At 44.4% G+C, this 17,058-nt stretch overlaps 1 protein-coding gene across 2 annotated transcripts in view; it reads left to right on the top strand.

The window, feature by feature from the left end:
- LOC139416725 (membrane associated guanylate kinase, WW and PDZ domain containing 3a) overlaps positions 1–17,058 on the top strand; it is a 275,221-nt gene that overhangs the window by 228,123 nt on the left and 30,040 nt on the right. For both annotated transcript variants that reach the window (XM_071165722.1, XM_071165724.1), the window contains exons 9-12: positions 7,118–7,315; positions 12,583–12,854; positions 13,052–13,204; positions 16,733–16,898. In XM_071165722.1, the coding sequence (XP_071021823.1) occupies positions 7,118–7,315; positions 12,583–12,854; positions 13,052–13,204; positions 16,733–16,898 (789 nt within the window). The remainder of the gene's footprint in view (positions 1–7,117; positions 7,316–12,582; positions 12,855–13,051; positions 13,205–16,732; positions 16,899–17,058) is intronic.

The raw sequence follows: 17,058 nt of genomic DNA, 5'->3' as shown, positions 1-17,058 counted from the left end.
CCTGGTGAGTCCTGTGCCTGCTCCCAGAGCCAGGCCTCCTGTGTGTCTCTCCACTCCAGTGATGATCCATGGCAAGAAGCCTCCAGTGATGATCCATGGCAAGAAGCCTCCAGTGGTGATCCATGGCAATAAGCCTCCAGTGATGATCCACGGCACGAAGCCTCCAGTGATGATCCATGGCACGAAGCCAACAGTGATGATCCATGGCAAGAATCCAACAGTGATGATCCATGGCAAGAAGCCAACAGTGATGATCCATGGCAAGAAGCCTCCAGTGATGATCCATGGCATGAAGCCTCCAGTGATGATCCATGGCAAGAAGCCAACAGTGATGATCCATGGCAAGAAGCCAACAGTGATGATCCATGGCATGAAGCCTCCAGTGATGATCCATGGCAAGAAGCCTCCAGTGATGATCCATGGCATGAAGCCTCCAGTGATGATCCATGGCAAGAAGCCAACAGTGATGATCCATGGCAAGAAGCCAACAGTGATGATCCATGGCATGAAGCCTCCAGTGATGATCCATGGCAAGAAGCCTCCAGTGGTGATCCATGGCACAAAGCATCCAGTGATGATCCATGGCACAAAGCATCCAGTGATGATCCATGGCATGAAGCCTCCAGGATTGATCCATGGCAAGAAGCCTCCAGTGATGATCCATGGCACGAAGCCTCCAGTGAGGAGTCATGGCACAAAGCCCCCAGCGACGTTCTCCAGTCAGTAGCCCCCAGCGACGGCCTCCAGTCCGGGGCCCGCAGCGAAGGTGCCCAGTCCGGGGCCCGCAACGGTACTGTCACGCCCTGACCTTAGAGAGCCGTGACTCCAACCTAAGTGTATGTAAACTTCCGACTTCAACTGTATTAAATGAGTAATGCCAGATATGTAAACATTATTAAAATGACTAGTATTCCATTCCTTAAAGTGGCCAGTGATTTCTAGTCTATACCTATATGCAGCAGCATCTAATGTGCTAGTGATGGCTGTTTAACTGAGTTTTGGCCCAGCATCATCCTGGTTAGGGGAGGGTGAGGGGAGGGGGGGCTTTACTTGGCTCATTGCGCCATTGGGGAGTTGCAGAGATGAGATGGGAGATGAAACAAGATCAGAATTGGATCGCAATTGTATATCACGAAATTGTGGAGACAAATACAAAAATAAAAATAAAGTTACTGAGTAGACTCCATAGATTTCATGACTAGAAACTCAAAAGACATATTTGCTGTCAAAAATGTTAGCAACACCTCCACCTTTGCGGGATGCACAGGGGGTTTGGTCACTAGTGTAACCAGGAGGTAAGGCCTTATTTAGCTCAGTAAATTCATCACACTTAAGCCATGTTTCAGTCAGGCCAATCACATCAAGTTCATTTGACTATGACTGCCTTGGAAGTGAGGGATCTAACATTAAGTAGTCCCATTTTGAGATGTGAAGTATTATCACAATCTATTTCATTAATGACACACATGGAGGTCTTCATTCCAGCGAGATTGCTTAGGCAAACACCACCATGTTTAGTTTTGCCCGACATAGATCGAGTCACAGACACAGTCTCAATGTGGAAAACTGAGCTGACTACACTGACTGTGCTAGGGGCAGACTAACAGCCTGCTGCCTGGCCTGCACCATATCTCATTTTGAAACTAGAGGAGTTAAATCCCTTTCTATGTTGCTAGATCAAATGAGAGCACCCCTCCAACTAGGATGAAGTCGTCACTCTTCAGTAGGCCAGGCTTGGTCCTGTTTGTGGGTGAGTCCCAGAAAGATGGACAATTATCTACAAATTCAATCTTTTGGGAAGGACAGAAAACAGTTTTCAACCAGCGATTGAGTTGTTCAAGTCTGCTGCAGAGCTCATCACGCCCCCTAACTCCCTCTAACTAGGATTGATCATCTAGCCATTGATGTTTCTCTGCTGAGACAACTCGGTGATGCCCAGTTGCCCACAGAACAGAATTGAACATGGGTCAGACCAGGTAGTGACAATGGTCTGACCACAGAGGCTGACTCACAAAAAGGCCTAGGCCCTATCAGCACTACCTCTCTCTGTACCAGCTTCTCCAGACACCCTTCAGGCTGCTATTTTGACTGGCACAGCATTAGCATCGAGAGGCTATTGGAGGGGGAAGCACAGTGTATGTGTGATTTCTACACCACCAGAAACCCCCTCAGAGAGAAGGCTTTAGCCTGGAGGCCCTTACTGTCACTGCCACAGGAACCTACTGCGCTGTAGTAGGCTGCTAATGCTGTCCTGGAACAGACCACAATAACCCCAATAACAAAAACTATGAGGTAACCTTAAAACACCCACTGATTGGGGAAGGATGCATGTTCCTCAGGCTTTGCTGCTTTGCTCTGTGTCATTCCTGAGGGGTAGGTCCTTGGAGGTGTCTTGTTTTGCAGGCTTTGTACAAAATAATAAAATGCAGTACGACAGGATCTTTATAAAACATAGCTCTTTATTAGCTACAGTACCAGTCAAAGGTTTGGACACACCTACTCATTCAAGGGTTTTTCTTTCTTTTCACTATTTTCTACATTGTAGAATAACAACTATGAAATAACACATATGGAATTATGTAGTAACCAACAAAGTGTTAAACAATTCAAAATATATTTTATATTTGAGATTCTTCAAAGTAGCCACCCTTTGCCTCGATGACAGCTTTGCACATTCTTGGCATTCTCTCAACCATGATGCTTTTCCAACAGTCTTGAAGGAGTTCCCTCATATGCTGAGGATTTGTTGGCTGCTTTTCCTTCACTCTGCTGTCCAATTCATCCCAAACCATCTTAATTGGGTCGAGGTCGGGTGATTGTGGAGGACAGGTCATCTGATGCAGTGCTCCATCACTCTCCTTCTTGGTCAAATAGCCCTTACACAGCCTGGAGGTGTTTGGGGTCATTGTCCTGTTGAAAAATAAATTATAGTCCCACTAAGCATAAACCAGATGGGATGGCGTATCACTGCAGAAGGCTGTGATAGCCATGCTGGTTAAGCGTACCTTGAATTCTAAATAAATTACCGGCCAGTGTCACCAGCAAAGCACCCCCACACCTCCTCCTCCATGCTTCACGGTGGGAACTACACATGCGGAGATCCTCTGTTCACCTACTCTGCGTCTCACAAAGACACAGCGGTCAACTATGGACTTATCAGACCAAAGAACAGATTTCCACCAGTTCGAATGTCCATTGTATACCCCCCTACCTTGTCACAACACAACTGAATGGCTCAAACGCATTAAGAAGGAAAGAAATTCCACAAATTAACTTTTAACAAGGCACACCTGTTAATTGAAATGCATTCCAAGTGACTACCTCATGAAGCTGGTTGACAGAATGCCAAGAGTGTGCAAAGCTGTCATGAAGGCAAAGAGTGGCTACTTTAAAGAATCTCAAATATAATATATATTTTGATTTATTTAACACTTTTTTGCTTACTACATGATTCCATATGTGTTATTTCATTGTTTTGATGCCTTCACTATTATTCTACAATATAGAACATAGTAAAATGTAAGAAAAACCCTTGAATGAGCAGGTGTGTCCAAACGTTTGACCTGTACTGTAGCTATAACTGGCATGTTCATGTGTCTCCGGCCATGATCAACTGCAATGACCTAACCTGGTGGTCTAAATCAATCATAGTGCAGTATGATATGACGGTAGAATGCCACCAATTACAATTCAGTTTGTGGATACATACTGTATGAATATTACAGGAGGTTGTTGGTAAACAAACAGGGTTTGATTGAACAGAGACCCTAGTGTTAGAACCAGATCAACTCAGACCCTCTAGACAGAAGAAACACTCTGCTCTATGCACAGCCTATTGGGACCGAACAAGTCCCAGGCTACATCCCAAATTGCACCCTATTCCCTTTATATTACACTCATTTTGACTAGGGCCTATAGGGCTCTTGTCAAATGTAGTGCACTCTAAAGGGAATAGGGTGCCATTTGAGACACGTCCCCAGTTAGTCCAGCTTCTGTCCAGCTAAAAGAGCTTATTTCCCATGGTATTGTTTCCTGGACTGTTCTTTTCCTCTACTTTTTGCCTGAGTGATTCTCTGTTCTGACAGAGCTCTCTACTCTGCTCTCTACACGTTCCCTGTGCTTGTTAATGAGTGGTCTGTCTCACAGCGAGCAGAGCAGAGTGGATCGGAGAGATCCCAGAGGGGCGTGCTGCCATGTAGAGTTTTAAACGCTGTTTTGACAAGGCAGACTGACCTCCCTCTCAGTGAAAGAGGCTGCGGTCTGTTGCTATAGTGCTGTAGCTATACAGGACTGTAATTATCCTGCACTGACAGTCCTCTCTATATGTGATTTTCAAGAATCACAGCAAGCTGCCTGCCTGCCTGAGAAATAGACCATCTCTTTGTGTTACCATGACTTAATCATGGCTATGTTAAAGGAAAATTCCACTCAAAACTATCTTTTGGTATTTGTTTCATTAGTCTATTGTTGATTTAGTCCCAAAATGTTTTGCATGTCAGCAATCAAGATATATAACTTTCAAAGTACAGGAATACATTTTTCATATGATGCAAAACTCAGCATCATACTCTCTCTCTCTTCCACCGACCCCTGCCCTCACCCTTCTGTATCTTTCCCTTTTCATTCTGGTGATGTGAGGACAGTCCCTTATCACAGTGGAGAGAAGGCTCTGACAGTCGGTGTCCTTTGATGTTCTGATGGAAGGACTTAATCTTGTCAGGCACAGAACACACAGAGAACTGTCATGGAATATGTCACATGTCATGGTACATACGCATGTTGGCGCATAGACTACGCCCGCACACACACACACACATTGAAAGACACATACACATGCATACACACACATACACTGAGCATACAAAACATTAAGGACACCTTCCTAATATTGAGTTGCACTGCAACTTTTGCCCTCAGAACAGCCTCAATTTGTTGGGGCATGGATTCTACAAGGTCTCAAAAGCGTTCCACAGAAATGCTGGCCCATGTTGACTACAATGCTTCCCACAGTTGTGTCAAGTTGGCTGGATGTCCTTGGGTGGTGGACCGTTCTTGATACACACGGGAAACTGTTGAGCGTGAAAAAAACAGCAGCGTTGTCGTTCTTGACACCAAACGGTGTGCCTGTCACCTCCTCCCATACCCAGTTTGAAGGCGCTTAAATATTTTGTCTTGCCCATTCACCTTCTGAATGGCACACATACACAATCCATGTCTCAATTGTCAGACGGCTTAAAAATCCTTCTTTAACCTGTCTCCTCCCCTTCATCTACACTGATTGAAGTGGATTTAACAAGTGACGTCAACAAGGGATAATAGGTCAGTCTATGTCAAATCAAATCAAAATGTATTGGTCACATACACATGGTTAGCAGATGTTATTGCAAGTGTAGTGAAATGCTTGTGCTTCTAATTCCGACAGTGCAGCAATATTGAACAAGTAATCTAACAATTCCACAACAACTAGCTAATACACACACATCTAAGTAAAGGAATGGAATAAGAATATATACATATAAATATATGGATGAGCAATGACAGAGCGGCATATGCAAGATGCCATGGAAAGAGCACGTGTTCCTAATGTCTTGTACACCCAGTGTATATGCTCACACACAAATGGCTCAGGGAAACTGCTGGTATGTGAGAATGTCATGTTAATCACACTCAGCATAATCCGTTTTCTCTGAGCGCAATGCAGTTATGCAAATCTAAATCCCATGACACATGACACATGGGGGGTAGTGGAGGAGGACGGGAGGTGTCTATATTTACTCCAATTAAAGAGATTGATGCCCCCCACCCCCCACTATCCATCCCTCAGTGTGTGAAGAATCACTAGAGGAGACACAGCCTATAACTCACCCAATGGAAACCAAGGTCAGACAGGGGCCATGGATATCTCTTTGCTCCCTCTCCCTCCTCTATCGCTGTCAATATCACTCTCCTCTCGATATCTCTGTCCCCCTCGCTCTCTGTGCTGATGCAGAGGAAAGGGCGCCACCCCTCTCTCTCTGCTGATGCAGAGGAAAGGGCGCCCCCCCCCCCCCACTCTCTCTCTGCTGATGCAGAGTTAAGGGCCGCTGTGTCTCAGTCACATGGTGAGAGCCTCCAGCTGCAGTTTGAGGTCAGCTGTCTGTCTGCCTCTATCCCTGCGTTGTGGTGGTTATTCAGGTGGATGTACCCCTGCAGTGTACACACACACACACAAATACACACACAGTTTGTCTCCTGGACATTTATTCCCATGCACCATCCTACAGGCATAACATAGCAAATTCAATCTGAAAGTTTATCACATCTCTGTAAGATTTGAAATGTCAAGGTTATATCCAAACGGATTTGTCACACTGCTTTGTGCGTCATGTGTGAGTTCTTTTTTCTTTTTTTACAGTATGTCTTTTTCACTGGCAGGCTTAAGTAAAAGAGGAGTAGGCCATCTCTGTTCAGCAGTAGCATAGTTCTTAGTGACAGTCTGAGTGACGAGTAGGTGTCAGCTCCCTGCCACCGTGGCGGTAGCCTGCACTGTGACGTTACAGGGGACAGATCCCTAACAGCCTGTGAACTTGCACCTATGTGCATCTGTCACACACACACACACATACACTCTACCTACCATACAAAATAACGATACTTCAGGTGTTCTTTGAAGTTGTCCCATATGGATATATCAGAATAAAATGAGTGTAGCAGGATAGACGTGTCGCTGTAATCTCTGTCATTGTGAATTCTCATTGTGAATTAGCTCAAGCAGCTAGCCTAGCCTGGTTTCTCTGTCAGATCAATGGATTAGCGCTAGCAGCTAGCCTAGCATGGTTTCTCTGTCAGATCAATGCAGCTGAACAATAGTGACAGGCCTTGTCAACAAACAAACAAACAAATAATTAATAGTCACTAATTTGTAAAGTAAAATACTTCAATGGGGCATTAAGGTTTGAGAGCAATTAGCTGAATTACAGTCATAATAATTAGGTATTTGCTTATACAGTACTTCCTCAATTTGCATCTCTCTCTCGTTGTGCTTTTTTTGTATTTAGTCATCTTTCTCTAATGTTTTTTTCTTTCTCTTTGCTCTGTTCTCTTACTTGCCTCTCCCCTCACTTCCTCTCTCCTTCAGATGAGCCTGTTGTGGGTGTGAGGGGTTTCGTACGGGACCCAGCCCATCTCCAGGGCTCCATTCTGAGGACAAATCTGAGGAAGAGCCCCCAGGGGTTTGGCTTCACCATCATTGGGGGCGACCGCCATGACGAGTTCCTCCAGGTGAAGAACGTGCTCCGAGACGGGCCCGCCGCGCACGACAACAAGATGACCTCTGGTGAGGGTTGTACGAACATGTAAACACACTCTCTCACACACACAGACTTACACATAGATGCTTGTACGCAGGAACGCACGCATACAAACACACACACATCGCACTTGTGCACACAGATCAACAAGGTTAATTTATCATTGTCTGTACACACACGTTTATGGTAGCACCCTGATTTGAAGTGGAGTTATACGCAGTATTTCAGATTTCATACTGAAGGCCTCTTGGCTGTGCTTCTTTACATGCTTATGATTATTACGAACATGCATATCTATAAGTGTGGTCATACAGTATTTCTTGGATTTAATCCTAGTAAGAATTCCCTGTCTTAGGTCAGTTAGGATCACCACTTTCTTTGAAGAATGTGAGATGTCAGAATAATAGTAGAGAGAATGATTTATTTCATGTTTTATTTCTTTCATCACATTCCCAGTGGGTCAGAAGTTTACATACACTCAATTAGTATTTGGTAGCATTGCCTTTAAATTGTTTAACTTGGGTCAAACGTTTCGGGTAGCCTTCCACAAGCTTCCCACACTTCCCACATTTGGGGCAGCAGCGTAGCCTAGTGGTTAGAGTGTTGGACAAGTAAGAGGGTGAGAGGTTGCACGATCAAATGCTCGAGCTGACAAGGTACAAATCTGTCGTTCTGCCCCTGAACAAGGCAGTTAACCCACTGTTCCTAGGCCATCATTGAAAATAAGAATTCGTTCTTAACTGACTTGCCTAGATAAATTAAGGTAAAACATAATAAATAAAAAATTAAGTTGGGTGAATTTTGGCCCATTCCTCCTGACAAAGCTGGTGTAACTGAGTCAGGCTTGTTGGCCTCCTTGCTCACATACACATTTTCAGTTCTGCCCAAAAATGGGATGGGATTGAGGTCAGGGCTTTGTGATGGCGACTCCAATACCTTGACTTTATTGTCCTTAAGCCATTTTGCCACAACTTTGGAAGTATGCTTGTGGTCATTGTCCATTTGAAAGATCCATTTGCGACCAAGCTTTTAACTTCCTGACCGATTTCTTGAGATGTTGCTTCAATATATCCACATAATTTTCCGACCTATTTTGTGAAGTGCACCAGTCCCTCCTGCAGCAAAGCACCCCCACAGCATGATGCTGCCACCCTGTGCTTCACGTTTGGGATGGTGTTCTTCGGCTTGCAAGCGTCCCCCTTTTTCCTCCAAACATAACGATGGTCATTATGGCCAAACAGTTCCATTTTTATTTAATCAAACCAGAGGACATTTCTACAAAAAAGTAAGATCTTTGTCCCCATGTGCAGTTGCAAACCGTAGTCTGGCTTTTTTATGGTGGCTTTGGAGCAGTGGCTTCTTCCTTGCTGAGCAGCCTTTCAGGTTATGTCAATATTTAACTTGTTTTACTGTGGATATAGATATCTTTGTATCTGTTTCCTCCAGCATCTTCACAAGGTCATTTGCTGTTGTTCTGTGATTGATTTGCACTTTTTGCACCTGTTAAAGGAATTCTACAATTCCTATATGTGTTCATTAACCACTTCAATTAAAATCACTCTGTCTGTTTCTAAGAATTTGAAAGATCCTTATTTGCATAAAATAGACAAGAGACCAGTCTACCAAAATTAGCCAATAGCATTTATTATTGAGAGCACTGGTCATGGAAATTTGTGGAGTGGTTGAAAACCAAGTTTTAATGACTCCAACCTAAGTGTATGTAAACTTCCGACTTCAACTGTATGACATACAGTATACACAGCCCAAACGGCCTTCAATAAACATCCCGGTATTAGTATATAGCTGCCAGTGGCTCATTGAAATGGAGAGGACATATGAAAAATGTAAAATCCCTCGCTATGTCGAGATCACAACTTATTTGTCTCATGATCACGACATAACTAAAGTTGCTTTGTCGAGATCACAACTTATTTGTCTCATGATCACGACATAACTAAAGTTGCTTTGTCGAGATCACAACTTATTTGTCTCATGATCACGACATAACTAAAGTTGCTTTGTCGAGATCACAAAATAATCAGAAGTAGCACGCATCATCCATTCATTTGTTCAGATGCACGATAACCACCTCATCAAGGAGCCCTGTGGCTGCAATGATCGCAATGCGCTCTTGGGGCATTTAAGCCCTGAACAATGTCTGACAGGCAATGCTGTCTCCCAGGCTGCACCCTGCCGCCAAGACCACAGTCAATCTCATGCAAAGGATAACACAGCTAACTTGGCTAGTCTTGTGAGATGGATAGTTAGCTAGTTAGTCTTGTTGGCTATCTAGCAAGCTAGCTTGTTATCTATGCTGGTTGTTAGCTTGCATAACTGATATATATAGTTCATGGATAATATTTATAATTACAGTGGGTGAGCTCCATCCCTGACAGGTTGATCAGATTAAATGTTAGTCTCAGATGCTGATAAATCAGGATGCTGCCTCATAGGCTGTTTCATAGGTAAGGCCCCTAGAAGACAGACTAGCTGTCAAATTGCTTTATAGGCAGATGCATATCTGATCCAGGGGGTGAGCTCTAATCCAGACAGGCTGATCAGATTCAATAGCCTCAGAGGCTGGTGTTAGGATGCTGCCTTGTAGGCTGTTTCAATGGTAAAGTTCCTTGCAGGCAGATTAGCTGTCCGTGCTTTATAGGCTGATGCATATCATCCAGAGTGGGTGAGCTCTATTCTTGGCAGCTGATCAGATTCAATAGCAGCCTCAGAGGCTTGTAAATCAGGAGGCTGACTTGTAGGCTATTTCATATGTAAGGCTCCTTGCAGACAGCCTACAAGGCTGCATCCTGACATATCAGCCTCTGAGGCTGCAATTGAATCTGATCAGCTTGCCAGGAGTAAAGCGCACCATCTCTTGATCATATACATAATGCATTGGCTGCTAATCTGCCGGCAATGAACTTTACCTATAGACTTGTTGGTTGTATAGCAACAGAAACGATGCGCTCGCAACCATGGAGCAAACAGATGAGGGTGCCTTATCTATCTAACCCATCTATGAAACTACAAGGCAGAATCCTGACTTATCAGCCTCTGAGGCTGCTATTGAATCTTATCAAGCTCTGAGCCTGAAATGTAATCTGATCAGCCTGTCAGGAATAGAGCTCACCCACTCAAATGTAAATATCATCCATAAAACAAGTGCCCCTTACAATCTTACACATACTGTACCAGATATGCAAACTAACGACCAGAATATAAAAAAAACTAGCTAGCTAACGAGACTACCTAGCTAACTAGCTAGCAGCGCTCTTGCTCACAAGACTAGCAAAGTTAGCTGCATTGTTGCTTACATGCGATTGGATGTGGTATGGGCGTGGCAAAGAGCCTGGGAGACAGAGCTGCCTGTCAGGCATCGTTCAAGGCTTAACTTCTTGACGCTACCCATCCCTTTAGCGGGATGATTGTCATCAACAACCGCTGAATAGTATAGTGCCACATTCAAATAATATTACAACAAATATTTATATTCATGAAATCACAAGTGCAATATTGAAAAACACAGTTTAGCCTTTTGTTAATCCACCTGTCGTCTCAGATTTTGAAAATGTTTTACAGCGAAAGCAATACAAGCGTTTGTGTAAGTTTATCGATCGCCCAACAAAACATTATGTACACTTAGCATTAAGTAGCTTGGTCATGAAAATCAGAAAAGCAATCAAATGAATCGCTTACCTTTGATGATCTTCTGATGTTTTCACTCACTAGACTCCCAGTTACACAATAAATGTTATTTTGTTCCATAAAGATAATTTTTATATCCAAAATACCTCCGTTTGTTTGGCGCGTTATGTTCAGAAATCCACAGGAAAGAGCGGTCACGACAACGCAGACGAAAATTCCAAATAATATCCGTAATGTCCACAAAAACATGTCAAACGTTTTTAATAATCAATCCTCAGGTTGTTTTTAAAATATATAATCAATAATATATCAACCGCAAATGTCTTTATCAGTAGGAAAAGGGAAAGGCAATGGCTGTCCGAACTCTGTTGCGCGAGCAAAACTCATGTGACCACTTGACGCGATGTTATCTTTCTGGCTCATTTTTCAAATAAAAGCCTGAAACTATGTCTGAAGACTGTTGACACCTTGATGAAGCGATAGGAAAAGGAATCTGGTTGATATCCCTTTAAATGGAGCAAAGGGAGGCTATGGAACATGGAGTTCTCAAAATAGAAGCCACTTCCTGGTTTGATTTTTCTCAGGGTTTCGCCTACAATATCAGTTCTGTTATACTCACAGACAATATTTTGACAGTTTTGGAAACTTTAGAGTGTTTTCTATCCTAATCTGTCTATTATATGCATATTCTAGCATCTGGTCCTGAGAAATAGGCTGTTTACTTTGGGAACGTTATTTTTCCAAACATAAAAATAGTGCCCCTTCAAGAGGTTAAATGCCCCACAAGGGCTTAGCTGCCCCGCAAGCTGATAAAAAAATGTTTTTACCTTTATTTAAGCAAACCAGACGGCACAATTTTCATTTTTTTATTTTTATTGACGGATATCCAGGGGCACACTCCCAACACTCAGACATAATTTACAAACGAAGCATTTGTGTTTAGTGAGTCCACCAGATCAGAGGCAGTAGAGATGACCAGGGATGTTCTCTTGATAAGAGTGTGAATTGGATCATTTTCCTGACAAAATGTAACGAGTACTTTTGGGTGTCAGGGAAAATATATGGAGTAAAAAGTCTATACTTTTGTTTAGGAATTAAGTGAAGTAAAAGTTGCCAGAAATATAAATTGTAAAGTACAGATACCCCAAAAAACAACTTAAGTAGTACTTTAAAGTATGTTTTACTTAAGTACTTTACACCACTGCTCCCAGCTAGCTAGTGGTGGGGAGTTTCCTGTTTTTCTTTTGGCTGGAGATAAACTGAGCACATTTTCCTAGTCTTTATTGATCTGGCTGGGAGTAGCTGACTTAATACACCCAGGCTGGAATGATGGAGGATGAGGGGAAGGAGAGAGTGTTAGGCTGTACCTTACTTCTTTGTTCATTCATCAACCCCAAAGCAGTTGTTTATGGAGCAGACTCCAAGGAAACATATTTCAGCTCCTGACCAACAATGCCTTCATGCGGGAACTGTTTGCGCTAAACGTTATGCAAACTGATTTGTGTGTTAGTGGACTGGGTCTGGTGTTAGTGGACTGGGTATAGTGCCACAACTAACCACAGCACACTCCCATTTTAAAGACTGTTGCCAATGCTGATATTGACACTTCCTTCTCCCTTCTTCCTCTCCTCTCCCTCTACTCTACCAGGTGACGTCATCGTGGACATCAACGGACTGTGTGTCCTGGGGAAGACTCATGCTGACGTGGTTCAGATGTTCCAGTCTATCCCAGTCAACCAGTACGTGGACATGGTGCTGTGTCGGGGTTACCCCCTCCCTGAGGACCCCAGTGGGAGTGTCGACGCCTCCTCGTGGGACATAGCCACAGCCCTGGCCCCCGAAGCCACCCCTTCACTTTCGACCTCTAACCCCCAGGAGATACACTATGTCACCAGCCCAGACGGCACCCTCCCAAGACAGGTACAGTACAACCAGTTCCTCCCTAGGTTTCTTCCTTTTAGGGAGTTTTTCCTGGCCACTGTGCTTCTGTTTTTGCTTGCTGTCAGGGGTCTAGCCTGGGTTACCGTAAAAGCACTTTGTGAAAACTGCTGATGTAAAAAGGGGCTATATAAATAGATTTGGGTGATTTTGATTTGATTTGATTGATTGATTGACAGACAACAGCTGTCCCAGCCATGTCCAACGGGGGGCGCCACTACCCTGAGGGTCCAGACCTCACGCTGTTGCAGCCGGAGCTGGTGGGTGTACCCCTGGTGAAGGGGCCAGGAGGGTTCGGATTTGCCATTGCAGACTGCCCCCTGGGCCAGAAGGTAAAATGCATTGAATGAATTTCCGGTAACACTTTACCATAGCCCCCCTTATGTATGACTGGTGTTATAATGCCAGAGGTGTGGACTCGAGTCAGATGACTTGGACACGAGTCACAAATTTGATGACTTGAGACTCGATAGAAAATAAAATGACTTGACTTGGACTTGGAGCCTCCTGACTTGGGACTCGACTTTGGTTTTGTAACGTTTTGTCACTCATTTTGTTGCACACTCTCTGTGGATTACTCTCCATGCAGACAGAGACAGTATAGTGCTTGCAAAACAACAGATTGGCTAGTGAAACACTCAGCCCTCTGATTAGACCAGCAAACTGTCAATCAACACATGTCGGGTGAGATAGTGCAATGAGGTTTTGAGGGGTTGCGAGTGTGAAACTGAATGGAGAAAAACATATATTTTTCATACATATAGCCTACCATTTGTATTTTATATTTATACCTTTGCTTATTCGATCTTGTCACTGACATAAGCCTATGGCATTGCACCAAATTTTTGTTTCAAAAACATCTTATTAGTGCTTCAGAACCAAAAAGTTGTGCGTTTTGACTGTTGACCAATGAGCAGTCATCAGCATTTGTGCGCAAAGGCGGGCGCACATATCCAGGTTAGTGATCAGAAAGCACTAGATTAATTTTCTCCGGTTTTGCCTGGCAAAAACAGAGTAGCCTACCTACATTGCTATGGACGCATCTTTGCCAAATATAGGCTACCTGGTGATTTCATTGATCATTTTTATACTTCAGATAGGCCTAGTTTGGGTGGGTTATAATTATATAGATGCCTCGGTGGTGGTACTGCATGTCTCTAAAGATACCTGTAACATCGCACTACCTTCAATATTTGTGGGATGAAGATGTAACATTCTGGCAAATGAATTACGAGAAAGAAGAATGCTACAGACAGATCATGCTTTCCATCCGATCCTGTAACCCCTGCTGCATACAGGTAGGCTGTATGATCTGTAACCCCTGCTGCATACAGGTAGGCTGTATGATCCTGTAACCCCTGCTGCATACAGGTAGGCTGTATGATCTGTAACCCCTGCTGCATACAGGTAGGCTGTATGATCCTGTAACCCCTGCTGCATACAGGTAGGCTGTATGATCTGTAACCCCTGCTGCATACAGGTAGGTAATATGATCCTGTAACCCCTGCTGCATACAGGTAGGTCATATGATCCTGTAACCCCTGCTGCATACAGGTAGGCTGTATGATCCTGTAACCCCTGCTGCATACAGGTAGGTCATATGATCCTGTAACCCCTGCTGCATACAGGTAGGTCATATGATCCTGTAACCCCTGCTGAATACAGGTAGGGTGTATGATCCTGTAACCCCTGCTGCATACAGGTAGGCTGTATGATCTGTAACCCCTGCTGCATACAGGTAGGCTGTATGATCATGTAACCCCTGCTGCATATAGGTAGGTCATATGATCCTGTAACCCCTGCTGCATACAGGTAGGCTGTATGATCCTGCAACCCCTGCTGCATACAGGTAGGTAATATGATCCTGTAACCCCTGCTGCATACAGGTAGGTCATATTATCTTGTAACCCCTGCTGCATATAGGTAGGTCATATGATCCTGTAACCCCTGCTGCATACAGGTAGGTCATATGATTCTGTAACCCCTGCTGCATACAGGTAGGTCATATGATCCTGTAACCCGTGCTGCATACAGGTAGGTCATATGATCCTGTAACCCCTACTGCATACAGGTAGGCTGTATGATCCTGTAACCCCTGCTGCATACAGGTAGACTGTATGATCCTGTAACCCCTGCTGCATATAGGTAGGTCATATGATCCTGTAACCCCTGCTGCATACAGGTAGGCTGTATGATCCTGCAACCCCTGCTGCATACAGGTAGGTCATATGATCCTGTAACCCCTGCTGCATACAGGTAGGTCATATTATCTTGTAACCCCTGCTGCATACAGGTAGGTCATATGATCCTGTAACCCCTGCTGCATACAAGTAGGCTGTATGATCCTGCAACCCATGCTGCATACAGGTAGGCTGTATGATCCTGTAACCCCTGCTGCATACAGGTAGACTGTATGATCCTGCAACCCCTGCTGCATACAGCTAGGCTGTATGATCCTGCAACCCATGCTGCATACAGGTAGGCTGTATGATCCTGTAACCCCTGCTGCATACAGGTAGGCTGTATGATCCTGTAACCCCTGCTGCATACAGGTAGGCTGTATGATCCTGTAACCCCTGCTGCATACAGGTAGGCTGTATGATCCTGTAACCCCTGCTGCATACAGGTAGGCTGTATGATCCTGCAACCCCTGCTGCATACAGGTAGGCTGTATGATCCTGTAACCCCTGCTGCATACAGGTAGGCCGTATGATCCTGTAACCCCTGCTGCATACAGGTAGGCCGTATGATCCTGTAACCCCTGCTGCATACAGGTAGGCCGTATGATCCTGTAACCCCTGCTGCATACAGGTAGGCCGTATGATCCTGTAACCCCTGCTGCATACAGGTAGGGTGTATGATCCTGTAACCCCTGCTGCATACAGGTAGGCTGTATGATTCTGCAACCCCTGCTGCATACAGGTAGGCTGTAGGATCCTGTAACCCCTGCTACATACAGGTAGGTCATATGATCCTGTAACCCCTGCTGCATACAGGTAGGCTGTATGATCCTGTAACCCCTGCTGCATACAGGTAGGCTGTATGATCCTGCAACCCCTGCTGCATACAGGTAGGCTGTATGATCCTGTAACCCCTGCTGCATACAGGTAGGCCGTATGATCCTGTAACCCCTGCTGCATACAGGTAGGCCGTATGATCCTGTAACCCGTGCTGCATACAGGTAGGCCGTATGATCCTGTAACCCCTGCTGCATACAGGTAGGGTGTATGATCCTGTAACCCCTGCTGCATACAGGTAGGCTGTATGATTCTGCAACCCCTGCTGCATACAGGTAGGCTGTAGGATCCTGTAACCCCTGCTACATACAGGTAGGTCATATGATCCTGTAACCCCTGCTGCATACAGGTAGGCTGTATGATCCTGTAACCCCTGCTGCATACAGGTAGGCTTTATGATTCTGCTTGCTCTGGACTCCAGAACGGACAGTGTGACATATTATCCCTAGTTAGTATTGACTGCTAACATTAATGACTTTTATCTCAAAATGCAGGTGTTTCTGCGTTTCTATATATTCAATTTCTATGTCTTGCGTTTTGAAAATGCATCACCGTTTATGGCTGTAATGACGAGCTACATTTGCGCAGTGATTGTGCGTGGGGGTCGCAAGCTTTGAACCAACCAGGTCGAGGGTCAAAGAAGTTAGTAAACCACTGAGCTAGAGAACACCTCTGTATAAAGCCTTATGTAGTAGTAGGTGTTGTAACAACTTGATGAATGGTATATATAAGGAAGCCTACAGTAAAGATTTACCGAATGTACTTTCATCTAATTTAATGTAGGTTAAACTAATCCAATATAATGTAATCAAATGTAATGTAACCTAACCAATGTAATCCCAGGTGAAGATGATCCTGGATGCCCAGTGGTGTCATGGCCTGCTAAAGGGTGATGTAATCAAGGAGATCAACCGTCAGAACGTCCAGACAATGAGCCACTCCCAGGTGGTGGACATCCTGAAAGACCTACCTGTGGGGAGCGAGGTCAACGTGCTAGTTCTCAGAGGAGGTGAGACAGACATATCCGTTGATATGATATTATAAAGCTCTGCATTACAGCTGCTTCTCCTATGCAATATGCACTTTCTCTCAGTCTATACTAGACAGTGTATGCCTTGAGCAAGGTCATTTCTGGTGAGAGTCATAAGAGTGTCTCTAAGATGTGTTTC

This window comes from Oncorhynchus clarkii, chromosome 9 (assembly GCF_045791955.1).
Source record: "Oncorhynchus clarkii lewisi isolate Uvic-CL-2024 chromosome 9, UVic_Ocla_1.0, whole genome shotgun sequence".
Taxonomy (NCBI): Eukaryota; Metazoa; Chordata; class Actinopteri; order Salmoniformes; family Salmonidae; genus Oncorhynchus; species Oncorhynchus clarkii.
The sequence above is the reverse complement of the archived record's forward strand: the minus strand, read 5'-3'. Positions and strand labels throughout refer to the sequence as shown.